General features: G+C 38.1%; 2 protein-coding genes across 3 annotated transcripts in view; both read right to left on the bottom strand.

Annotated features, from left to right (window-relative positions):
- The window catches only part of NOX5 (NADPH oxidase 5), a 108018-nt gene extending 85428 nt beyond the window's left edge, over nucleotides 1–22590 (bottom strand). For both annotated transcript variants that reach the window (XR_012022861.1, XM_072809377.1), the window contains exon 1: nucleotides 22464–22590. The gene's annotated coding sequence lies outside the window, so the exon portion shown is untranslated. The remainder of the gene's footprint in view (nucleotides 1–22463) is intronic.
- Nucleotides 12–22599, bottom strand: SPESP1 (sperm equatorial segment protein 1). Its single transcript, XM_072809381.1, has 2 exons — nucleotides 22464–22599; nucleotides 12–1223 (listed from the first exon to the last, which is right to left on the bottom strand). Exons 1-2 carry the CDS (start codon nucleotides 22531–22533, stop codon nucleotides 196–198), a joined length of 1098 nt encoding a protein of 365 aa, XP_072665482.1. The 5' UTR covers nucleotides 22534–22599; the 3' UTR covers nucleotides 12–195.
- Nucleotides 22600–27279: the final 4680 nt, after the last annotated feature.

Below are 27279 nucleotides of genomic sequence, written 5' to 3'. Positions count from 1 at the left end.
AAACTACAAACTCCTGAACCAAAATTTTATTTTAAATTATTCAGCTTTAGGGCATACGAAAATTTTATAATATATGACATGTAAAGATGTTAGCACATTCAACAACGATAGAAAATATTTTCATCCAACTTGTGAATCACTAATATGTTTATTTCTCCAATGAAACAAATGCACAGTTCCCTTAAATCAACTTTGTCATGGAATATCAAGTAGGTTTAACATTTTTATATTATTGTTTAATAACTCCCTAATAAGGTTTTGAGTTTCTAGTCGACTTACACATAATATTTTTCTCAATGCATTGTATATTGTAGTTGCTTTTCCTCTCATCTCTGGTGGAACATATCTAATATCTAAATATTCAGGTAATTTAGATCTGGAATTGTACAGCATGTTAATAAAACTTTCAATGTCCTCAATTCCACTACTGCTTTGTCCTACTGGTAATAGCTGGGATCTGTACATTTTTTGTAGTTTATGTTCTGCTGCTTCTGCTAACGCAAGGCTTCGTTTTAGATGCTCTCTAGAGGCTCGAATATCCTCTCTGTATTCTGGCTTGAGGCTTTCAGCAAGAGGTACCCGTTGTACCTGTGACTTAATATCTGAAATTTTTTTCAAAATGTCATCATTACTCAAAAGCTGTGGCTGTCTTACAAATGTTTGTAACTCAGGCTTGTCCACTTCGTATTCACCTGAGAGCTGAGGAACGTCTTCTGGTTCTGTGATGGTATCCATGTCAGTGTACCTATTTAAAGAGGTGACAGATGGATGGGCTGAGGTGGCATCTGGACTTATGTAGTCTTTGGTAATAGTAGGCAATGGCTTTGGTCCCTCAGTTGGTTTTGTTTCTGGCTCTGGCTCTTTTATAATATAAGGTTCGTCTGTGCGTAAAACAACAGAAACATTATTTGGTTTAATTGACCAGAATGCTGTAACTTCAGTAGGTTTTCTCTTGCTTACTTCCAGTGTGAAGCCTCCAGTAGGGGAAGCTGTGGTTTCTTCACCAGCAGCATTGATTAAAACATCATTTTCAGTTGAAGAGTCTCCATGTGTGATTATCTCCTTTAATTTTGATACCTTCGGTCCTATAGAATAAACATTATTTGGAGACTTTAATTTTTTCTCATGACCTGGCTCCTTCGTAGGAACACTTAGTATTAGGTTCTGTAAAACTTCTACATAATGATTTAAGTTTTGTTCTTCGTCAGGTGTCACGGTTATGCCTTAAGGAAAAAAAAATCAAACAGTAAATAACACTTAATATAATATATAACATATTGACAGAATTACTGACCCAAATTGACTTCATATGCTATTACTTAAAAGTTAAGATTAAAAAAAGAAAGTACCTTGCCTTTGACTCAGTTGATTCCCACTTAAGTAAAAAAAAAATTTTTTTCAGATTAACAGATGAACAAGATTAGTGCAAAAGTTGCATGTTAACACAATTCTCTGTATTTTTTTGCTTTTACTCTTCCATATGATTCAGTAGGCAGATTATTAAAACAAAATTCTTTATTATATCCTTCACCACAGTGGTGTGCTAGAATTGGTTCATACTGGCTCACCAAAACCAGTCATTAAATTTTTAAGGAATTTTGTGAGCCAAATGTTAAACATAGACATTATTTAAAATAATTTTAATTTATAATTAAAATACACTGTATTCAAAATAAAGGTAACAAAAATATCCAAAATTCATCACTTCTTATTCTTTTGTCATTTTACTATTACCTATGGCCTTGAGGTTATTTACATCTAGTGTAGATGTATGGTAGAGATGCTATGTAATAGTGTACCACTCTTTATCTCTTTCTATGTCCCTGTTCAGTAACACCAAATACATACCCTGAAATCAACTATGGTGGGAGTATTTACGTCATGTGAATAGACAAATGCTATAAATCTGGGCTTACCAGTCCCTCCAAAAAGCCAGTTGTTGATCATTTACCAGTATACTACTGCCTTCAACCCAGCAAAGATCTAACTATGGGGGATGCCTGGGTGGCTCAGTGGTTGAGCATCTGCCTTTGGCTCAAGGTATGATCACAAGATCTGGGGATCAAGTCCCACATTAGGCTCCCTGCAAGGAGCTTGTTTCTCCCTTTGCCTGTGTCTCTGCCTCTGTGTGTCTTTCAGGAATAAATAAATAAAATCTTAAAACAAAACAAAACAAAACAGATCTAACTATGGCCTGTGGGTCATATCTGATGTGGAAATGTTAGGGTTCAGAGCAAACAGTCAAGAAAGAATTCTTGAGACATATTTGGTGCAAAAAGGTGGTTTAATTAAAGCACAGGGACAGCACCCATGGGCACAAATTGCTGCACTGGGATTTTGAGGGGTGGCTGATTATATAGTTTCAAGTTGGGAGGGGGTTAGGGATAGTATAAGTCTTTAAGGAATTTGGTAGGAAGGTTTCCAGGACTTTGAAGGGGCTAGCTATTGTTAGGAAAAGGTCATTTATTACTATCTAGTAAAACCTTAGCCATGAGACCCTTCAGATGTATTATCAGTGGGCTATACACATGAAGGATGATGGCTAACATATATCTTGAGGAGGGCGGGGGAGGGGAGAGAAAAAGTAAGTTTCCAAAGGAACTATTATTATATGTTAAAGGAGACTTAGAGGAGGCAGGGATAATGTTAAGCTAAGATTGCCTTTTGCCCTTAGCAAACTATCAATATCAAGGGAATTGAGTTCCTGGAGGGAAGTCACTCTGCCAGTCTCAAGGACTTGTGAATGGGCTGTAAGTTGTAAGGAAATTTAATTTTTTTCTTTTTCCTTTATTTCCCACCTAGTTGTTTTGTAAATAAAGTTTTATTGGAACCCAGCCAGTCTTGCCCATTTGTTCATGTATTATTTATGACTGCTTTGGGTTGTAACAATAGAATTGAGTAGTTGCAACAGAGACCATAGGGTGTACAAACCTGAAAATACTATCTGGCCCTTTACAGAAAAAGTTTGCCAAATTCCTGGTCTAAATCATCAACATTTAACTCTTAAAAACAAAATGGCAGTTCTACTTATACTGGTATTTTGCTGCATCTGAGTGGTTGGTGAAGCCAACATGGAAAACAAAAAAAGATTTTTGAATAATATATTCTGAAACTCTGCTCAACTCCCCTCTCCTAAGATAGTTTTTAATTTTAATTGCTGTTCTTTTGTATTACATGTCATTTTGAAATAATTTTGCCACTATCAAGGATATAAATTGACTTAATTCAAGAAAATAAGTCCCATTTTACCAAACTCTAATGCATAACTCCTACCTAAATCCTCCCTCTCCAGGCAAAATTGAAAGTATTTTTTTAATTTAAAAATTTCTTAATGAGAACTAAACTGTGAGGCAAAGTGATAGTGGAAAGACACCAGACTTGTTTGGAGAGCTAGATTCTAAAAATAGATTCTGAAAAAAAAAATAGATTCTGCATTTTATGTTGTTATGCTTAGAAAAGCCTTGCATACGTCAAGATCCATACGATGATGATAGGCGAAAAAAGGAGGTAGATTTTGATATATTATTATTATTGTAATAATTTTCTTAAAATCACCTTCACATTATCATGCATTTTGTCTATGAATTGTGGAATTGTAAACATGGACTAGAAGGCTAACATACGTAACCCTTGTAAGTTATTGCTTATTTTGTGCCAGTCTCAGCCTATCCCTTAGTAAGGCCTAAGGCTAGAAATGCCTGGTGGCACTCACCTGGGCCCTGGAGTGAGCTACTCACAGATATTCCCCCTTTTCAAATCAATGTTACAACTGGGCTGACCCACGTGGTTCTTACTATGATTGCAAGACACCCTTCAGCAACAACTCTCAAGAAACTTTGAAAAATAAAGGTTTATTACTTATAAGACCTGGAAATTCCATAGCACACCTGTGGCCACACAGCAGGAGGTGGAGGGAGATGGAGGAAGAAAAACAGAGAGGAGAAAGAGAGAGAGAGAGAGAGAGAGAGCGCACCCACGCAGGCGCCGGGAAAGCAGAGGAGCCAGAGACAGTGACAGAGAGAGGGTGGTGGGAGGTAGAGGGTGCATATGGGCCAAGGGTTCTCCTTTTGTTAGGGTCAAATGTGGGGGCCCTAGGGTTCACTCTTTATTGATGAATTTAAAACATAAGAGCATGAATTTGAAGCTCAGGAAGAGGAAAAAACACCTGGCCCAAAAAGTCAGTTATCAAAATCAATTAATAAGTCTCCAAAACAAAGGAGCCTCAGTAGGGAGAGGTGGCGCGGCTCTTTATCTAGGCAAGTGGCTGGCAACATGTTTAAGCTAAGGGTCTTTGACATGGACAGCTCTTTGAAATGAATGCCTCTACGACCAAAGCTTAAGTTTGGCACTAGCATTACAAAACAAACAAACAAAACAAAAACCAAAAACCCCACAACCCTCAGAGTTTATACTACATTGCCTCTGAGGAGAGGAAATGAGATTAAAGTTGATCATTAAAGGGAACTTGACACTTACTTATATATATTTTACTCTAAAAATACACAAGCACACACACCCAATCGCTTACTATAGTAAAGCGATTAAAACTCACATTTTAGAAAGGAAAATAGCTTATGTATGTATTTTCATAGGTATGTAACGCATTGTCCTGAATCTATCTCATAGGTCTGTAACACATTGTCTTGAATCTATCTAATGCATTGTCCTTCCTCCAGGTTTTCCTGGAGGAAAATATTAGGTAAAATAAATATGTAGCAGTGAAAAAATTTTTTTGATCCTGGGCCTGCCTGTATCAGTTTCTAGCATCATAACCTTGGGAATTACTTAATTTCTCTCAACATTTACTTAACTATGAAATTAAGATACTACATCTGCCCTTTAATCTCATAGAACCAAATAAATTAGATCTTGAAAAACTCTTTAAAAGCCCTTGAAAGAAAAATAAATAAAAGCTCTTTAAAGATAATTGCTGAAATTCCTCATCTTAAAATATAAAGTTAAATCCCTCAAATTAAAAAATATACATATTAAAAATATGCCTTGGATCCTCTCTATAAAAAACACTAGAAGCTTTCCTGATAAAGATAGAATAAGGGCAGCCCGGGTGGCTCAGTGGTTTAGCGCTGCCTTCAGTCCAGGGTGTGATCCTGGAGACCCGAGATTGAGTCCCACGTTGGGTTCCCTGCATGGAGCCTGCTTCTCCCTCTGCCTGTGTCTCTGCCCAACCCCTCTGTCATTCATGGGTAAATAGATAAAATCTTTATATATATATGTAAAAACATAGAATAAGATCAGGATACTAATATCTCCATTACTATTTAACATTGTGTTGAAGGTATTAGTCAATGTAATTAGACAATAGAAAATAACTGGAAGCATGAGAATTGGTAAGAAAGAGGTTAAACTATGTTTATGTATAGATGATACAAATAGATATCTAGACAACACAAAAGAATCCTTTGAAAAGCTACTATAAGGAGTAAGAGAATTTAATTTAGTAAAGTAGCAAGTTATAAAATCAACATACAAAAATCAATATACAAACATAAACCAGTTAAAAGATGATATTTTGATAACAAATAATGAGAGAAAGTATCTAATCATAAGTTTAAAAATACATGTCCAAAATCTATAGGAGTAATTACATTAGGCTAAATATAGGCGTCCAGAAATCAGGTTCTAATCCCTGGAACCTGTAAATGTTGTCTTATAAGAAAAAAGGTTTTTGCAGATGTGATTAAATTAAGGATCTTGACAGGAGATTATCCTAGATTATCTCATTAGACCGTAAATCCAATCATGAACATTTTTATAAGAGAGAGACAGACAGAGGTTGGACACACAGAAGAGGTGGGGGTAATATGGATGAGGAGGCAAAGATCAGAGCGAAGGGGTCATAAAACATGGAATGCTGGCAACTACCAGAAGTTAGACGAGTCACTCAAAATATTGTCTCTTAGAGTTTGCAGAAGGAACACAACTCTGTTTTACCTTGATTTTGGCTACAGTGAAACTGATTTTAGACTTATAGCCTCTAAAACTATGAGAAAATAAGTTTCTGTTATTTTGAGTCACCAGGTCTATGGTAATTTGTTATAGCAGCCACAGAAAAATGATAAAGGAATGTAAGCTTCAGTAAATGGAAAGATATACCTTGTTCTTAGACAAGAGGATTCAATATCATAAAGATGCTTAGATGTCATATTTTCCCTGTTAATGTGTACAGTTAATATGCTTCTAACAAAATATCATTGTTTTCTGGAATTAGAGAAAAGTTCATCTGGAAGGAAAAATGAGTAAGAATACCCAAAAAAATAGGGACTAGCCCCAATAGATATTAAAATATTTATTATAGTGCCTCTGTTATAAAAATAGTATAGCATTGCACATGAATATACAGAAGAATAGAACAAAATAGGAAATACAGAAACAGACCCAACTGCATATGGAAAAATAGCTCTGAGGGAAGTTTCAATTTATAAACTTATTCTAAGAAATGAAGAAGTCACCTATAATTATGTGACATTTGCAATGATTATCAATATCAATGATTATTTATATCACAAAAAGATATATATCAGACATTATGTATTTCCTGATAAAAGAACACAATACCACCTATGAAGCAGTCTTGCAAAAATGGTCAAAACCTGATTCTAACAGGTCTCTCTAGATCTAACAAACAATATGCTGAAAATGCCTGGGACAGCAAAGGAAGATATATACTAGACCACAGGGATATAATCAGCAAAATCTAGACTGTGGGAAACTATAAGACATCTGGCCCAATTTCAACAATTATACTGCAAGGACAAAAATAGAGATTAAGGAGGAAAATAATTAAAATGGAATTAAAAGATATATCAATGAATTACACGTATGAATCTTATTTGAGTCCCACTTCAACCAAACAAACTAGAAGAGGGAGAATCAGGGCAGTTTGAACATTGGCCAGATATTTGATAATACTAAGGAATTATTATCTTTTTAGGAGAAATTCTCGGTGTTATTGTGTTTACTTATATTTCAGTGCTTCATGTTAAAATATTTACTGATGAAATTATGCAATGTATAGAATTTGTTTCTAAAAAAATTCAAGTCTGAGAAGTTGGGAAGGGGGACCAGGAATGTGAAGGGGAAAGGACCATGAGTGGACATATCAATGAAACAAAATTAATTATGGGTTAGTAGTTGAAGCTGGTTATAGATACATGCAGATTATACCACTCTTCCTACTTGGGTATATATTTTAAGTTTTTCCGTAATAAAATTTTTTTATGTCTGTTTTGGAGAAATTTTAATTCCGGGTCACTTTTCACATGCACATCTAAAATCTATAGTCGACAAAGTCTTAAATGCTTTCAAAAAGGCATTGCCATTAGATTACAGGCTGCTAAACATTCCATTTTTAATCATTTAGCTTCATCCCTCTCAGAGCAGTAAAGAGGACACCCAGGTTACTATTAGGTAAATTAGATTGTCAAAGGACAGAAAAAGGAGATCCTTTCTGCTGGCTGATTCCTAAAAAAATTTGAAGTACTCATTATCCCTTTATACTGTTACTTAGGCAACATTAAAAAGCCTGTTCATGGCTGTGGAACAATACAGCACCCTATCTTCTACCTTGTTTTTCTTCTCTTCTTCATGGACTCTTTGTCTCCATATTGTTCTTTTTTTTTTTTTTAAAATTATTTATTCATGACATACATACACACAGAGAGAGAGAGGCAGAGAGAGAAGCAGGCTCCATGCAGGGAGCCCAATGCAGGACTCGATCCTCGGTCTCTAGGATCATGCCCGGTGCTGAAGGCAGGTGCTAAACCGCTGAGCCACCCAGAGATCCCGTCCATATTGTTCTAATGTTGAATTTATTCTCTCCTCACACACTTCCCACCTCCTACTTATGTACCTCTACATAGTTCATACTGACTTCTCAGTTCCACTAATCAGGACTGTTCTTGCCAATCAATTTGATCTTTACACAAATGTTTGCAGGGAAGGTTGTAAAAGATAGTCAAGCCTCAAATGTCCTGACAAATAGCCTTGGCCAGTATGAAAACCTGCTTTTTCCCATTCTTTAGAAGTTACTAGAAAGATGAACAAAATTCAAATTCTTACAAAGACCAGACTACTCTGCTAGAAGTTGTTTCTATACTTTGGATATGTGTAGTTTACATTGGTGTGCTTTATAATATCCCTATCTTTACCAGCTATTGATCCAACCAAACACAGCCAATGTCTCAGAATGTGGGTAAGACAAGAACCCCTTCCGCCTTAAGAAACTGTAATGTTGCTTTTCAGTGCCTCTAGTAAGCAGGATGGCTCCTTCATAAATAGGCTTAAGGTTTAACAAGAATCACAGATATGGATGTCATAGATGTGTTTGAGACTGTCTGCACTTCTCTTCTTGAAACAATACAGGGAGAATTAGTCACATGACAGGACTAATAAGAAAGTTAACAAATTGGTAAAACAAATGTAGGGAAAAAAGTGGCATGAAATCTGAAGGGGAAAATTGGAAGACAGTGATTGAAAAGACCATAATAGCTCTGAGCAATTACTATGTGCCAGCCATTGCACTACGGGCTTTGAATTTTTTATAAAGAGGAAAATGAGGACACTTAGAAAGGATAAGTAATTTGCCTAAGATTATATTTGATTTGTAGGTGGTAATAATGGCATTCAGACAGAGGCTTATTTCAAAGCAGGTACACATAACAATTACACAATATTGTCATAAAAAGATGACACAAGGATTCTGGCAAAATAGAACCACCAAAAAAAAAAAAAAATGTCCTGAAGGAATACAACCCTCTTTTAAAATACATGTAAATATTAAAATACAATCAATCAATATGTAAATAAAATGTGAAATTTTGCTGTCAACTGGATGAAAATCCCTTTCATATTTTAAGATGTATTTAGAATTTTTAAAAAACTGATCCAAAAACTTTTTTCACTTTTTAAAAATTTTTATTTAAATTCCAGTGTAATATTAGTTTCAGGTATACAATATAGTGATTCAACACTTCCATACAGTACCTGGTGCTCATCATGACAAGTGCACTCCTTAATCCCCAACACCTATATCACCAATTCCCCACCCACCTCCCCTCTGGTAACCATCAGTTTGTTCTCTATGGTCTGTTTCTTGGTTTGCATCTCTCTCTCTTCCCTTTGCTTGTTTATTCCTTAAATTCCACATACGAATGAAATCATATGGTATTTGTCTTTCTGACAGGTTTACTTCATTCAGCATAATGCTCTATAGCTCCATCGGTATCATTGCAAATGGCAAGATTTCATTTTTTTTTTATAGCTGAGTTATATTCCATTGTATATAAATACCACCTTTACCCATTCATCTGTTAATGGGACACTTAGGCTGTTTACATAATTTGGCTATTGTAGATAATGCTGCTTTATAAACATCGGGGTGCATGTACCTCTTCAAATTTGTATTTTTGTATCCCTTGGGTATATACCTAGTAGTGCAATTGCTGGATTGTAGGGTAGTTCTATTTTTAACTTTTTGAGGAAACTCCATACTATTTCCCACAGTGGCTACACCAGTTTGCAACTCCACCAACAGTGCAAGAGGATTGCCTTCCCCACATTCTTGCAAACACCTGTTTCTTTGCTGATTTTAGTCATTCTGAGAGTTGTGAAGTGGTATCTCATTGTAGTTTTGAATTGCATTTTCTTGATGATCAGTGATGATGAGCATCTTTTCATGTGTCTGTTGGCCATCTTATGTTTTCTTTGGAAAAATATCTAAAACTGATCCAAATTTGATACATTTTTGTTACTACAAAGTGTGGGCAGAAACTGACAGTCAATGATATATAATATATTCACTTCACACAGAAGCAAAAAGTAAGTTAGTTTTGAGTTTATTTTGAGGAAAGTAATAAAATCTGATTTAAAATGAGCAATGCAATATAAAACTTCAATCAACAATCAATACAAAACTTCTGTTCAAAATAAGTATTTCCTTCTCATAGAATGGCCAATTAAAGACAGAAGAGAGTCTAAGAAATAAAAGCCAGTTAGCATGAAAAGTTGCTAAAGTTCATTGTTCATAAAAGAAATGCAAGTTAAAAACAAACTTTATTTTGTCAGTCAAGTAGGTAAAATATTTTAAAAACAATAAAACCTAGGATTGGCATATGTATAGTTATTTTCTTAGTAAAAGAAGTAACTTCCTGGGGCACCTGGAAGTCAATTAAGCATCTGACTCTTGATCAAGCCTAGGTCTCAATCTCAGGGTCATGAGTTCAAGCCCCACACTGAGCTCTGGGTTGGGTGTGGAGCCTACTTTAAAAAAAAAAAAAAGTAACTTTACTTCTTTTATGATCCCCAGATCCTTCAGTAGTTTCTCACTAGCAAATTGATCTTTTCTTTACAGAATTTAAGATAATCTTAGCTATATGTGTTTGTTTTTTAACTACTACATATTGTGAGCTCTTTGCAAGCTATGACCATGTCTGCTTTGTTCTCTATATCCCCCGATCTACCCAGTGCCTACACTCATAGCAGACAGTCAAAAAGTACTGGTTAAATGAATGACTGAATGGATGAACCAAATGCTGGCAAGTATGTAAATTAATTGTACCTCCACTAATTTATCTTAAGGAAATAATCACAGGTAAAAGAAAAATTTCATAAAATTCTATAAGAATGCTGTAGAAGGAAACTAAATGCCACGTTATGTTTAAAATAAATCTGCTGGTCTAAAGATGGTCTTTTGTTTTGGTTTGGAGTTTTGTTTGTTTGGTTTCGTTTCTTAGCTAATTGTCCAATAATTATTAGAGAGAAAATCTGGACTTAAAAAAAAAGTTCTCTTATTTTAGGCAAAGGTAGTTTTTATATTTTTCTAAATTTCTAAGTCTGAGGTTTATCAACAACATTATAAATATTGTAGTTAAATAGCCCCAATTTTCAGAAAGTCCCTACACTTTTTTTTTTTTTTAAGATTTTATTTATTTATCAGAGACACAGAGAGAAAGAGAGAGGCAGAGAGGGAAGCAGGTTCCATGTAGGGAGCCCGACATGGGACTCGATCAGGGGTCTCCAGGATCACACCCTTGGCTGCAGGCAGTGCTAAACCACTGAGCCACCAGGGCTGCCCCCCTATACTTCTTCTAACTGGCCTTTACTAAATGGCCTAATACAAATTTAGATTACATAAATTTAACTAAATTTAAGTTCTGTTAATTTTCTTTTATTAGATTTTTTTAATCTCTAAGGTAACACTTCATTAACATAACTTTAAGTAAATTACAACCTTGGGGATTAAAAATCTCTAAGGGTTACTATGATTAAAATATCTTTGGGCAGCCCTGGTGGCGCAGCGGTTTAGCGCCGCCTGCAGCCCAGGGCGTGATCCTGGAGACCCTGGATCGAGTCCCACGTCAGGCTCTCTGTATGATGCCTGCTTCTCCCTCTGTCTGTGTCTCTGCCTCTCTCTCTGTATCTATGAATAAATAAATAAAATCTTAAAAAAATAAAAAAAAATATCTTCATAACTTATCTTTTATATATTGTAAAGTATACAATTCAATGGTGTCTAGTATATTCACAGTTGTGCAACCATCACCACACTCTAAGTTTAAAACAGTTTCATCATCCCCCAAATAAACCCATTCCCCATTTCCCTCAGCCTTAGACAAACACTAATCTACTTTCTGTCTATGGATTTGCCTATTCTTGATGTTTCAAAGAAATTAAATCAAACAATGAGTTCTTTTGTAACTGGCTTCTTTTACTTAGTATAATATTTTTATAACTCATCCATATTGTAGTAGATGTCAGTATTTCATTCCTTTTTATGGTCAAATAATATTCCATTGTATGGACATACCACATTTTGTTGATGAATTCATCAGTTGCTACACATTTGGCTTGTTTCTACTTTTTAGTGATAATGGGTAATGCTGTCATGTTCATGTACAAGTTTTTATGTGGATGTGTGTTTTTACTTCTCTTGAACACATGTCTGGGAGTGGAGTTACTAAATTATATGGTAATACTATGTTTAACCCTTGAGGAACTGCCAAAGCAGCTGCATTCCCACCTGTAACAATGCATGAGGGTTCCAATTTCTCCCTATCATTTCAATACTTATTATCTGTCCTTTTGACTAGCCACCCTTGGGGGGGTTAAGTCGTAACACATTGAGTTTTTGACTTGTATTTCTCTAACAGCTATTACATTTGATCAACATTTAAATTTTTTACTAAGGGACACCTGGGTGGCTCAGTGATTGAGCCTTTGGCTCAGGTTGTAATCCCAGGGTCCTGGGATCAAGGTCTGCATTGGGCTCCCCACGGGGAGCCTGCTTCTGCCTCTGCCTATGTCTCTGCCTCTCTCTCTGTGTCTCTCATGAATAAATAAATGAAATCTTTAAAAAAAAATTAAACTTTTTATTGAAATACGCCTCTTAGGCATTTTTAAGTCATTAAGTGTTCTTGGCCTTGAAACCACAAAGTCAAGAATCTAAAAAATTAGGTATTTTTCATTGAAGAGTAAGCAACACAAATTATTTCTCATTTTATCACCTAGGACCAAATGGTACAAATGAAATTCTCAGGGCAAGATTATTTTGGACCAGGAAAGCAGAAGGCCTAGCGTGTAAGTTCCTGGCTTCTAACATTGTAGGGATGTATTCATCTACTCCATTCTTTTTAAGAACCACAAAAGGCAAGAAGAAAAGTTAAAATAGCCACCAGCAACAACTAACAAACACATCAACAAGCAAACAAATGAAAATAAAAAGCATAATTTTCTATGTTTCAAGCACATTTAAGAGGTCACTTGGCTTTGGCATCAAGTTCTCTTCATCCTGTTGTGGTATAGCTATCAGGACCAGTTGGGAGAGCACCTTAGTGTAAACAGACCATCTTGACACATTTCATTAACGTCTGAAATAATATGCAGCATATCTTCTAATATGTGAATCCTGTGTGTGTGTGGGGGGTAGCCTCTGGGTTAGGGGAGGTTGACAAAAGAATCATGGGCATGTCCATAAATATTTTACAGGGAGAAAGTAAGATCTTCTTGTAAGCACTGATTTGTATTAGTTTTTGTGTAAAGAAATACCATGCCTATTTGGGTCACATAAATAAAATTAAATGTAAACTATTTTTAAACATATAAGTAAAATTTACCCAAGTATTAAGTATTTGAAAAGTAGTTATTACACTTTTGAGTTTCATTATGACTCATATACTTTTTAACAGTTATTATAAATTTCTTTTTTTATGTTCAAATGGTCACAACTTAGCCAGCTGGAGCCACTGAAAGCTGTCTCCTGTATCCTTTTGAGAGAACCTCTGAATTTTTAAAGGATCCTTGCTTGTTCTCCGGTAGTTACTGCTGCTTGACTCCCTGCCATCTCCTGCTCCACTCTCATCCTTACCCCTTCAATCTGTACTTTATTTCCCAAAAGACAGAAATCAGCTATCTATTCAAGGAGTCTTAGTTTCTTTTTATGGAAAATATTAAAGACAAAAATCTGAGGGCTGGAAGCACATATCAAAAACAACATTACAGAGCGACATTGTTATTAGGCCATTTCGGTTAACAGAAGTAAAAAATATATATGTACAGACATTAATTTTAACTGATCTTTTCCAATTGACTTTTAACATTAATTTAAAGCACATCTACCTGAGTTTTAAACCCTCCTCTAAATTATAATTGCATTCCCTTTTATAATAAGCCATACAACTATTACTTTAGTTGGAAATCTTGATTAAAACTGACATAATTATTGGTTCTGTCAATAACAATTTATTAATATTAAAACTTACTACAAAAATACTGACTGAATAACAAGCTTGAACATTGAAACTGCTTTTGGATAATTTGACTACATTCCACTCCAACTAGTGAACAGTCAAATTATCTTGTTTGGGGTTGTGTGTAATTTTTAAAACTGTTTTGTTGTTAAACACACTACAGTCTGATATATTCTCTATTCTAATTGCTTAATTTTCATTTGAGATTGTTAATGTTTTAATTGACAATTCTTTTTTGGTAGCAGCATTACAGTACTAGGGTTTAAAAGAAGCCTGTTCTTTTTTTAGTACACTTCGAGATAGATGAAAAATACAAGTCATTTGATCTGTCATATTCAAGAATCTTATTTGGTTAACCTAATGATTCATGTGGTTATATGAATAGTCTTTCTCTCTATATAAGTTCTCTCTGGAGAAACTTAGTTTTGGAAATGTAAGAAATTTAGGAAATTTCAGTTACTTAAATTTGTATGAAAGATTTTATTTTTATTTATTTATTTACTTAATTTTTTTTTAAGAATTTATTTATTAGAGAGAGCAAGCATGCAAGTGAGAGCAAGTGAGTGGTGGGAGATACAGAGGAAGAGAGAGAATCTTAAGCAGACTCTGGGCTCAGCCAGACAAGGGGCTTGATCTCACGACCCCAAGATCATGACCTGAGCCAAAATCAAGAGTCTATAGCTTAACCAACTGAGCCACCCAAACACCCCTCTATGCAAGATTTTAAATAGCTGCATGCATTAAAATACAATACTTGTAAACTAGTCTAGGCTAGTAATATTTTGTCACTTGGTTCAGGCATTGGTTATACAGGGACATTAACCATAAAAATGTATTAAGCCTGTGACTTGTGTACTTTATTGTACATATATACTTAAAATGTCATGCTTATGGGCAGCCCGGTGGCTCAGCGGTTTAGCACCTGCCTTCAGCCCAGGGCGTGATCCTGGAGACCTGGGATCAAGTCCCACATCAGGCTCCCTGCATGGAGCCTGCTTCTCCCTCTGCCTGTGTCTCTGCCTCTCTCTCTCTCTCTCTCTCTCACTGTCTCTCATGAATAAATAAATAAAATTTAAAATATGTCATGCTTATCACTCTGTTTTGAATTAGAGTTACTGGATATTAACATAAAGATAAAACAAAAAAATCATTTTTAAAGAACTAGTTTATAAAAATTTGATTTTTATCAATAGATGTTATTTTCATTTCAGTTAGTAGAACTAATTGAAGATATTCTATAAACTGAGCTATATTTCCCAGTTTCATTATGCCATAACTTTTATTATTTTGAACTATGACAAAATTAATATAAAATATCTTAAATTTAAGATTATGGATATGACAGTAGACCTCATAAGATTTTTTTCTTCTACCAAAGAGTTAGGAGTGGTTTGATTTCCCCATCTCAGCTGAGGAATTATGATTTCTGTGGCTAGAGATATTACAAATTTTTAAAATAAAAAGTATGATTTTTAGCTCTAGTCAGTCATTTTAAACAATAAATATTGGTTTTTAACACATGTAAATTATGTGGCTTTTCTTTTTTAGTGAAACTACATCATAAACCACCCCAAGAAAACCTAATGCTCTATTATCTATGCAAATATATTACAAACCAATTGAGCTTTAAAAATGATGTTTGGAAGTCTCATGTTCTTAAAAAATATATTATCAAGCATAAATTAAAATATCTAATTGCATACTTAAAACTTCAATTGGTAACGGGTGTAAAAAAGCTAATAATTTCTTCTACAATGTCTATTTAAAAGAATGGGTATATATAGATGTATTTTTTTGTAAAAATCCAAAAGGCTACACCCTTATTTGTTTCTGGAGGGATTTCCTAATTGGTAAAACTAAAATGTATTATGCATTACCTGTTTTAACAATTTTTTTCCCAGAAAAACTTTACTCAAAAATGAAAAAAATAAAATAAAAGACTCTATGCTCCTAAAAAGTGACAGCATGCCAAAAATTACAATAAAATATGATAGTAATAAAATGCTAATATTAAAAATCTTATACAATAATATACCTAGTTTCTCTGACTCTAAAGTTTTTAAGAAAGGAAAAACATGTCACCTTAAATCTTGGGCAAAGATTCAATAGTTTCTAAGCTGAATTAAAAACGAGAACTAAACCATTCCCACCTCTTCTTTGGTTAAAAAAAGGAGGGGGAATATAATTTTTATTTTAATTTAAAAAAAAAAGATCATTCATTCATTCATTCATTCATTTGAGACACAGAGATAGTGAGAGAGAGAAAGAGGCAATGATACAGGCAGAGGGAGAAGCAGGCTCCACGCAGGGAGCCTAATGTGGGACTTGATCCTGAGTCTCCAGGATCACGCCCTGGACTGAAGGCAGCGCTAAACCGCTGAGCCACCAGGGCTGCCCTGTAACAGAAGATTTAAATAAGATCCAGAGTCTTACAATATAAAACCCAAATTGTCCAGGTTTTAATCAAAAGCCAATGATCACAATAAGAACTAATAAAATCTCTATTTGAATGAGAAAAAGCAGTCAACAGATACCAACACAAAGATGACACAAATGTTAGAATCATCTGACAGGCATTTAAAAGCAGTCATCATAAAAATGCTTGAACAAGTAATTATAGACATGCTTGACACAACTGAAAAATAGAAAGTCTTGGGGCACCTGGGTGGCTCAGTAGAGTGGACATCCAACTCTTGATTTCAGCCCAGATCATGATCTCAGGGTCCTGGGATCAAGCCTTGCATTAGGGTCTATGCTAAGTGAGGAGTATGCTTCTCTCCCTCTCCCTCTCCCCCCCCACCCCTTGCTTGCACCCTCTCTCTCTCTAAAATAAATACATTTTTTAAAAAGAAAGAAAAATAGAAACTCTCAGCAAATAACTAGAAAATCTCAGCAAAAGAAATAGTATAAAGAAGAACCAAACTGAAATTATAAACTGAAAAACACAAAGACTGAAATGAAAAAAACTTGATAGGCTCAACAACAGAATGTAGGGGACAGAGGAAAGAATCTATGAACTGGAAGACAGAACAATGGCAAATACTTGACATGAAAAACAGAAAATGGACTGAAAAAGAAATGGACAGAGCCTCAGAGATGTGTGAGGGTATAACAAAAGGACCTAACATTCATGTCATCCATATCTTGGAAATAAAGAAGAAAGTGGGTGAGTCTGAAAAAGTACTCAAAGACATAAAACGGCTGAAAATAATCCCAAGTTTGGCAAAACAAAACAAAACAAAACCACATGAGCTTACAGATTCAAAAAGCTAAGTGAACCTCAAACAGAACAAACCAAAAGAAATCCATGCCAAGACATATGGTCAAACTTCTGAATACTAAAGACAAAGAAAAAAATCTTGAATGAAGAAAGAAATAACACCTTCTCTGTAGTGGGAAAAATATCTGATAGCAGTTTGAATTCTCAGGAGAAACCACGGAGATTAAAGAATGGTCACAAAGGGAAACATTACATTATTCATCTAGGAGTTTTCCTATAATTTGTTGATTTAAATTTTTGCTGACAGACAAAACAAGTAATTTTGTTCATATTAATTAAGTGTTCCAGTTAAAGAAATACAACTTTAGGTTTGGGGGTAGAAGAAATAGTCTAGTAAAAGGGTACAAACTTTGAGTTATAAGATGAGTAAGGCCTGAGGATCTAATGTACAACATTGTGAATATGATTGATGATACACACAAAGGTAATTATAATTAAGTGAGGTGACATACTAATTAACTCAGTGGTGGGAATCCTTTCACAATGTAGACATATATCAAATTATCACATTGTATACTTTAAATATAGTAGAATTTTGTCAATTATACCTCAATAAAGCTTGGTGGGGGGAAGGAATTTAAGTTTATGGCTTTGCACTTCTTGGTATTTATGTTCTTGGTTAGTGTATTCCCATAGTGTATATGGTCCTGCCCAATGTGACTGTCTTGGCCTATGGAGACATCAGCAAGTCTGACACAGCATAGGCCTGATAAGAGCTTGCATACTGGTGGTTTATACAGCTCCCACTTAGAAGCAAGCTGCCACGGTAGAATGACATTTGGGTGAGAGTACTGAAAGATAAGTCATGTAGAGAAAGACCTTGGAAGATAAGAGGCCATTTTGGATATTCTCATCCTAGTTGAGCTTCCAGCTGAATACAGCTGAATAAGTGACCTCAAATCCACCATTTGGGGCAGAAATGCCTTACTGAGTCAATCATCCCATAGAATCATGTGAAATAATAAATCTGGGAGGTGATCTGTACCCTGCAACACATAACCAAAACAGCTTCATTAAACTGTATTTTTATTTATTTATTTTAAGATTTTATTTTATTTTAAAGATTTTTATTTATTTATTTATTTATAAGACACACACACACACACACACACACACACACACAGAGGCAGAGACACAGGTAGAGAGAAGCAGGGAGCCCAATGCGGGACTCAATCCTGGGACTCCAGGGTCATGCCCTGGGCCGAAGGCAGGCACTCCACCGCTGAGCCACCCAGGCGTCCCTGAGATTTTATTTTTAAGTAATCTCTATACCCCCAATATGGGGCTTGAATTCACAACCCCCAGATCAAGTCACATGCTCCACCAACCAAGCCAGCCACACACTCCAAATTTTCTTTACAAAAAGGGAACAAATTTTGTTCCAATAAAAAGTTAAAAACAAATTATTCCAGGAGTAATGTTAAAATTTAATTAGAATCAAACTCATGACTTTGAAATAGATCTCTTTTAGTTCTGTTCAATAAAATGACCTAAATAACAATATCTGGTATGTATCCCAGGTATTTTGGTCTCTAATACTACGTTCTATCTACTGTCTCCTTGGAAGGATGGCCAAACCCATTCAGAATAGGGAAGATACAAAGTGGTGATGGGATAACCAGCTAATACCAGAAAAAAAGAAGTCTTTAAAAAAACAAATGAAATCTTATCAAAGGAACAGAAAGACAGTACTTTTTTCCGATAAAACATTTGAAGGACGGACTAGTGCAACTACTACGATGCCCCCCAAAAGCAACCCTCTGGACATTCACCTATTAGGTAACATGCTCCTCGTTATCTAAAACATTAATGAAGTGTGTTATGGCCTTCCATCTACAGATCTGAGAGACCCTCCCAGTGCTATAGCCTTGGGCCTTGAAACAGTGTAAAGGGAAATTGCAACCTTAGTAGTGAATTTTATTTTTGAACTGGAGACAAAAGGTATCTGCTTTTCTTTTGAATGTATTTACCAACACATTTCAACAATTATTGCTGTTTGCTGTGTTACTACTCCCTTGCCTTTTGTGGTCTATCAGGACAAAGGCCTTCCTAAGGACAAATATATGCCAATAAACACACATAATTGAGTCTTCTTTAAACACCAATCTGGAGAAGCAAGTTAAGAGGTTTTCTTATATGAGCTTAAAACAATCCTGTATCATTAACTCTACTTTTGCTGACTGATTCAAAGAGATAATCAGGAAAAAACAATTTATTCATGAAATATTAAAAAAGAGCCCAAAAGCTAATATTTCACATTCTTGTGTTTGTAGCTTCAGGCTCATGAATATTTGGTGAATTAAAATTATAAAAGGCAAATTACATAATAGTATCCAAATATATAACTATTATGTAAATGATACTTTAGGAGGTTTTTTTTTTTTTTTTTTAAAGCAACAAGAATTCTCATTAAGAAGTAAAGCAGAGGCACCTGGGTGGCATCTGCCTTCAGTTCGGGTCATGATCTCAGAGTCCTGGGTTCAAGCCTGAATTGGGCTCCCTGCTCAGTGGGGAGTCTGCTTCTCCCTCTTCTTCTGCCCCTATCCCCACTTGTATTTGCTCTCTCTCTCAAATAAATAAATAAAATCTTTTAAAAAAAAGAAGTAAAGCAAGTCATACACTGCATATACATTAAAGAGGTATCATTTTTAAATTTGGAAAATATTTAAAACCAAAACTATGGAAAAATCAGATATAAGAAAATTAACTGAATGTATATAAACTTAAGTATATAGTAAAAGAGTGTTTATCCAGCACCATCAGGCTGTGTATGCATGTACAGGAATGTAGACTGCTGTATACCCAAGCCTTATTCATATCCAACTGAATTTAGATTAAGCCAGTACTAGCTAAACTTGGGTTGAGCTTATTAGAAAGGTATGGACAATTAAAAGAAGTACCGAGATTTTCAACAAATATAATTACTTAATACCCATGATCTCTGTATAAGATAACCTTAAAGCTTAGCATGCTAGGAAAAAAAGTCAAAGCTGCAGTTTTCATTATAAAAAGCTATGTGGAGCATTTTTTATATGATTCTTTTGCCAACAAATGTTGGAATAGTGGCCATGTAACATAAGGAAAATCTCTTTTTTTAAAAAAGATTCTATTTATTTATTCATGAGAGACACAAAGAGAGACAGCCAGAGACACAGGCAGAGGGAGAAGCAGGCTCCATGCAGGGAGCCCTACGTGGGACTCGATCTTAGGTCTCCAGGATCACACCCTGGGTTAAAGGCAGACACTCAACTGCTGAGCCACCCAGGCGTCCCAAGAAAAATCTCATTTAAATCAAACACAAGGATAAGCCTGGTTTCTCTTGGTGTACTTATTCCAATAAATAAATAAAATTACTTAGAAAAAAAGAATTAGAGAAAGTACCCATACTAACATTGCCCTACATATCTCTTAATCCACTTCTGTGGAAAAGAAGTAAATTACATTTTCAAGATGTGTTCTATGAACTGTATATATATTTTCCTTCTGTCTTGGGCCATCTACATATTTAACACAAAACTGCCCTTTTTTCTGAGAAGTATCTTTTCATTTCCTGCAAGCCTTAAGAAAGCTTAAGGAAGAGGGCACAAAGAAAAGAATTGGCCATGAAATGATGCACTTAGGCAGGAGACTGCACTGACTTAAGTGAGGATCCAGCAATCCCAGAGTGTACTATGTGACAGTAATTTTTTTAAAAGATTTATTTATTCATGAGAGATGCAGAAAGAAAGGCAGAGAGAACAGGCAGACAGAAAAGCAGGCTCCATGCAGGGAGCCCGATGCGGGACCATGCGAGACTCGATCCCAGGACCCCAGGCCCCGGGATCACCACCTGAGCCAAAGGCAGACGCTCAACGGCGGAACCACCCAGGTGCCCCTTGTGACTGTATCAATGTCACTTCAACCAAAGTCTCCATACATGTCAGTCAGTTGTGACTCACTGATCTACAGCTACCAAAAATGCAATAACTGAGGTTAGTAATAACGACCATCAGACATCAAGAAAGGTGTCATCTTCGGGGTGTCTGTTTCTTTACGGTAAAGAAGAAACATTTTACAAAGCCATCTCTAAAACAATCTAACAGTCGTTAAGTGCTGGTGTTTAAAGGGCTAACTTTGGTTCTCTAGGACACTTTATCCAGAATTTTTCTCACTACCAGGAATGATGCAGGTTGTGTTGCATTTTCATTTTTAATAAAAGATTTTATTTATTTATTCATGAGAGACACAGAGAGAGAGAGAGAGAGAGAGGCAGAGGCACAGGCAGAGGGAGAAGCAGGCTCCATCCATGCAAGGAGCCCGACGTGGGACTCGATCCCAGGTCCCCCATATTTTCATTTTTTATTTATTTATTTATTTATTTTATTTTATTATTATTTTTTTTTTATTTTCATTTTTTAAATCTAAGTTTTAACCAAGACCTTTTCACAAATTCTGAAACGCAGCGCTTCCTAACCGGCACGCTCCTTGGTACTTTTTTCACACCTACCTGTCAAACCTTTTTTCCGGTTAAACCAACCCCAACGTTACTAAATTGTCACCATGGACTAGACGGACGAGCCTCTGGGCTCAGGGTCAGTCCTACGTGAAACAACAGGTACGGGACACTCCACGTAAAACACCGCCTCACGTCCGCACGTTAACGGAGTAGCCGCGGCCGGCTTTGATTTCTGACCTTTACTGGTTTTCGGGAACAAGTCCTCTTATTAAAGTTTCACTTCCGCTTAAATGAATGAGGCTGTGAATGCCGCGTGCACTGGAGGAGGAGCCGCAGGAGCGCCTAATGGGGTAACGGGGTCGGTGGGTGCCCTCGACAGGCACCACGATCCACACGCTCTCCACGTTTTACCACAGCGGGTAAGGACAGACCGTTTTTGTTTTTGTTTTTTTCTTTTCTCCTCTTTTTTTTTTTTTTTCCTGTAAAAGGTCAGACAGGGTCAAGTTCTTGAGGCTTTGCAGGCCACCCCGTCTGTCTCTGGGCCAGCGACCTAATTCTGCGGCTGTTCACGCGGGAAAGCAGCCGTGGGCAAGTCCTGAAGGGAACGAGCGTGGCTGTGTCCCAATAAAACTTTATCTGTCAACTGGAAATGTCATAAGTTTCCCACGTGTCTGGAGGCATTACATTTTTGTGTGCACCTTTAAAAATGTAAAAAAAAAAAAAAAAAAGAAAGAAAGAAAGAAAAAAACCCACCACTCGGCTCGCAGCGTGCAGAGCCCCCCGCCCCCCCGTTTTGTCCCACGTGCAGAGACTCTGGCCAAAGGGGGCGAGAGGTCAACCGCAGGGGTCACGGGGGGTCACAGCTCCAGGTACCCCGCGTGTCAGGCCCGGGCCCCGCCCCTTGTAGGGCCCCGGGGGGCGGCGGGGCTTCCCTCAGAGGCGTCCCCTGTGCCGCCGCCGCCGCCGCCGCCGGGCGCTCACTCACTCGGATAGGCCGGCACGGACGAAGGCCAGAGCAACAGCGCTGCTACGAGGACCAAGGACTTCATGGGCATCGTCCGCAGCACTCCGCCATGCGACGGGAACGTCCTGGGCCGCCGGGCCGGGTACCTCAGCACCGAAACGAGGGGGCGTCTGCGGCGACCGTCGCCGCCTCGGGGCCGTCGGCGCCCTGCAACGGTTGCCCCCAGCGCGCAGGCGCAGCCAGGGTGGGGGAGGGGAGCGCGAGCGGCGCGCGGGGGGCGGGGCCACGACGCTCCGCCCACGCCGCGGTGCGCATGCGCGCTCGACCTCGGCGGCGCGCGCGGCTGCGAACGTCCAGCTGCGGGAGCGAGTCCTGCAGCTGCGGGGTCCGGGATGCGCTGGGGAGCACGGAGGAGGCGCCCGCGCCCCAAAGACCGCGGGGAGGAGGCTCCCCGCACGGGGGAGAGCTGGACGCTCCCCGCAACAACCGGAAATAGTCCCGCCTAATTGCAGCCAAAGGCGGGGGGAAGTGGTGGTGGTGGTGGTGGTGCAGGTGTTGGAGGGGAGGGAGGAGAGCTGCGTAGGCATTAAAGCCGCGTTCAGGGGCTTGGGTTTGTTTTGCTTTTTCCAAAGTTCTCCCCCCTCCCTACTCCCTCCTCCTTTTTTAAAAGACAAAGTCTGGAGACAAGCTATGGTGAATAGGTCTGCGGTTGTCTGGGCTTAGGGATGGGGGAGAACGTGGCTATAAAAGGATAGGATGAGGGTGTGGTTTGGAGCGGCAGAGAGTTGTGGCCTCAGACTCTTCGCAGGTGTTAAAGTGCACAGAACGACACCACCGAGAATAAATTTCACGAGAGGAGAATATCCGAAAGTTCGTGCGCACCCGTATCTCTGCTTCAGGAGGCAAAAGGGCATAGGTTCTATGCTGCGGCAAGGGGGAGATCCTGCAAGGTCTAAAGCTGGGGGAAAGGTGTGATGAGATTTGCATTTCAGAAGGGTCTCCTTGCTGGGTCGAGGATGGGTGGGAGGGAAGGAAGCGGGAGGAAGAGGCGGGGAGCCAGGGGAGAAGATTGTTCCAGGATTCCAGGCGGGAATTGACGACGGAGACTGGGCACATGGGGCCAGCGGAAAAGACATTGAGAGACTGGGAAATTGTCTGAATGTGAGCCCCGAGGGAGAAGGAGATCATGCTCATTTTTCTGGCTTGAGCGCCTTGCATGTGGTGTGAGACGGGGAATACAGGAGTTGTGGGTGATGGAGGAAGAGTTTAGTTTTTAGTTTTTTGGGTTTTTTTTAGATTTTATTTATTTATTCATGAGAGACATAGAGAGAGAGAGAGGGAGAAGCAGGCTCCATGCAGGGAGCCTGATGTGGGGCTCGACCCCGGGTCTCCAGGATCAGGCCCTGGGCTGAAGGCAGGTGCTAAACCGCTGAGCCGCCTGGGCTGCCGGAGAAGTTTATTTTTAACATAGTTCTGTTGAGACGGGCTTGGGGCCTCCTACTGAGGGAGCCTATCCAGTGAGCCCAAAGATGTGGGGCTCTAGAGACAGCTGAGATGAAGAGGAAGATGTAGGAGGCATCAGCATCTAGAAGGGGGGATGTGTGGGATTGCCCGGGCAGAGCTTTGAGAGGTGAAGGCCCTTGGGCCTAGTCAGATGCCTGGAAAACATGGCAGGCCAGAAGGAGGAGGATGGACTTGCAAAGGAGATGTAAAGTGGGGAGAGGAAAAGCAGGAGAGAATGGAAGCTTTGTGGGAGAGGAGTTTAAGGCTGTCCCATGCCTCTGAGAAGTCAAACAAGAGAACTTCCATTAGCAACAGGATCCTTGACAGAAGCAGTTTCAGTGGACTGGTTTGGGCAGAAGCCAGACCACATGAGTCAAGGAATGATTAAGAGCTGAGGATATGGTGTCAGCTAGCACAGACAGTTTTTTCAAGGTTGATGCAGGAGTCTTGGGTGTGCCCTCCCAGTGCGCTAGCAGCCGTCTAGAATAAATACTTACAACTATTTGAAAAGCAATTTGGAATATATGCCAAAAGCCTTAACATAATATACATACTATGATGTAAATGATATAACATAAATGTAATGGGGTATATGTCCGAAAATAGCCAGAATGGATCATCGTCTATAATTAAAAAAAAAAAAAAAAGAGAATGGTATAAAGTTTTTTTCTAAATAAATGTTCCAAAATATTGTCAGAATATTGGGCAACTAGAGGCGCCTGGGTGGCTTGGTTAAGCATCTACCTTCAGCTCAGGTCATTATCCTGGAGTCCTGGGATCAAGCCCCAGATCAGGCTTCCTGCTCAGCAGGGAGTCTGCTTCTCCCTCTGCTGCTCCCCCTGCTTGTGCTCTCTCTCAAATAAAAAAGTAAAATTAAAAAAAATTTAAAAAAGAAAAAGAATACTGGGCAAGTATTAAAATGGTGTTCATGAGGTATATTCAGTTTGTGTGGAGGTCTTTCCACCGTAGTGGGTTATATTTGAGGTATTACCTGAGGTCTTACCCTCCCTGGGCTTCCTTGTCCCACTACCTTTCATTCCATCTCTGAGGTATCAGTGGTCACCTTAAGGAAAGAAATGAGATTGGGTGGAAAAGGGGAGATTTTGAAGGAAGAATTTTTCTTTTTTACTCTTAATTTTTTTCTTATCCCTTGAATTTTTTCAAACAAAATTGTATTATGTATTATGCATTTTTCATGTAATGAAAAATAAAAACTTTTTACAAAATCTAGAAGCTTGGAGAAGTAATGGCAAAAGTAATATGCATCTTATGCCTCATGCTTTCTCCTGCTGATTTCATTGAAAAAAAATTTTTTTTAGAGAGGGTGAAGGAGGGAGAGAGGGAAAGAAAGAGAATCTTGAGCAGGTTCCATGCCCAGTGTGGAGCTCAATGCCAGGCTCAATCTCAACTCTGAGATCATGACCTGAGCTGAAGTCCAAGAGTCAGATATTTAACCAACTAAGCCACTGAAATATTTTTAAAGCGAGTAATTTCTACCCAAAAAATTGTATTTGGCCCTTATCTGTGCTTCACTTCTGGACTCTGTAACTGTTCTGATACTTGATCACACAGTATCATTTAATATTATATGATTTTTTTCCTCAGGGATATATTGTATCATCCCTTAATGGTGGTTCTTATGCTTCTCCATTTCACACAGCACCTTATTGGTGCTCAATAAAACCTAACATAACAGTTCATGCTCTTCAACCTAAAGGAAGAGACACCAACCCGTCCTTCCTCTGAGCCTCCCAGACCTATTAAAATCCACTTGTGTTTCAAGGCCCAAATGCCACATCTGCTAGAAGCCTACCCCTTCCTCATCCCTCCAATTAGAATATATTTTATTTTCCCTATCCCATATTTCCACAAAGCTATATTATAGCCTTTCCTCCCATTTAATTACTGTGTTTTATTTTTACAAGTCAGTCCTCTCTAGACCAAAATCTTTGAGGTCAGAAAAGCAGATCTAAGTTATCTCTGGGCACCCTCCCCAGCCCAGCATTGCATTCACAGGTTGTTCAATAAATGCATGTTTGAGTTCAAAGGAAATTAAAAGGTATTACCTTTTTACGTAGGCTTTTACAGAATCCTAAAAGGAGCTAAGTCTCTCAGCTGCAGAGAAGTCCCAGCACAAATTTCAATTTCAAGAAACTCAGCTCTTAAGTGTCTCTGATGCCATTATTTAAGCCCAGATGAAGGAATGGCACTGGTCTCATCTACTCTTTTCTCTATATATCCCTACAAGTAATCTTGGACAATAAATTTCTAATTGTAGATTGCTGTCAAATGGAATGCATCAATTTCCATACTCATCAATAATATAATGACTTAAGGGGCGCCTGTATGGCTCAGTTGGTTGAGCACCCAGTTCCATTTTGGTTCAAGCCATGATCTCAGGGTCATGAGATCAAGCCTTGTATCAGGCTCCTTGCTGGATGTGGAGCCTGCTTAAGATCCTCTCCCTCCGCCCCTCTCAGACCCACCTGCTCGTGCATGCTTTCCCTCTCTCTCTCTCTAAAATAAAAAGTTACATAATTATAAAGACTTATTAATACTGGGTGTCATCATCTTTGAGGACCAACCATGTTAAATATGGTATCTTGTCCTCTTACCTGTTTCACTTTGTTTTTCAGTGAGGCAAAGAGCTCTTCTTACTCTCCCTCTCTGTCCCCACCTAGAACTTTCCTTATACCCCTTGTGTGTATCTAAAGCCCACATTTACCTGTTCTGTATTCTTTCTCTTGTTAACCCAATGGATTTGAATTAATAGGCAAAGGTTAGCTAGAGTTATGTTTTCTCCCTGAAGAATGAAGCATATTTGTGAAGTTCTGTCCCCATCACCACAGATCATTTCTTCAATCCTTGTCACTGTTCTCCTGGAACCAATGCACAGGGCAGCTCTGACCATAGTCCTTGCTTTACTTAATGCCAGTGCAATTTTCAGATCTCAGATCTCAAATGTCACTTCCTAACAGCTTTTGGCACAGTGCCTGGGAAAATAGTTGAAATTCAATATTTTCTAAGTGAATGAATCTACCCTTCTCTCTACCTATCCAGCCATTCCACCATTCTAAAAATCATCATAGCACTTCCTAACACAAGAGCACTAGTGGCTTTGTCCAAGAATAACTTCAGCCACCTGAGGGCAGCAGAGTCCCGCCAATGGCTGGGATGGCACGCAAAATTCTGAGCATCGCTCCAGCTGGGAGTCTGGGAACTGGGTTCTGATTTTGTTGTGCTGTAGCATGTTTTGCTATTGTGTATTTTGTTTTATTCTTATGCCTTGCACTCTAAACACACCAAGTAGCATTTAATAATACTAAAAATGATT

This window comes from Canis lupus, chromosome 32 (genome assembly GCF_048164855.1).
Source record: "Canis lupus baileyi chromosome 32, mCanLup2.hap1, whole genome shotgun sequence".
In the NCBI taxonomy this organism is placed as follows: Eukaryota; Metazoa; Chordata; class Mammalia; order Carnivora; family Canidae; genus Canis; species Canis lupus.
The sequence above is the reverse complement of the archived record's forward strand: the minus strand, read 5'-3'. Positions and strand labels throughout refer to the sequence as shown.

What these genes read in the sequence shown, in the direction of transcription:
- SPESP1 (XM_072809381.1), bottom strand. Translation starts at nt 22,533, where the DNA reads ATGCCCATGAAGTCCTTGGTCCTCGTAGCAGCGCTGTTGCTCTGGCCT. An exon ending in GTCCGTGCCGGCCTATCCGA is followed by an intron (nt 1,224 to 22,463) that starts GTGAGTGAGCGC and finishes TTTTTCCTTAAG; the next exon opens with GCATAACCGTGACACCTGAC.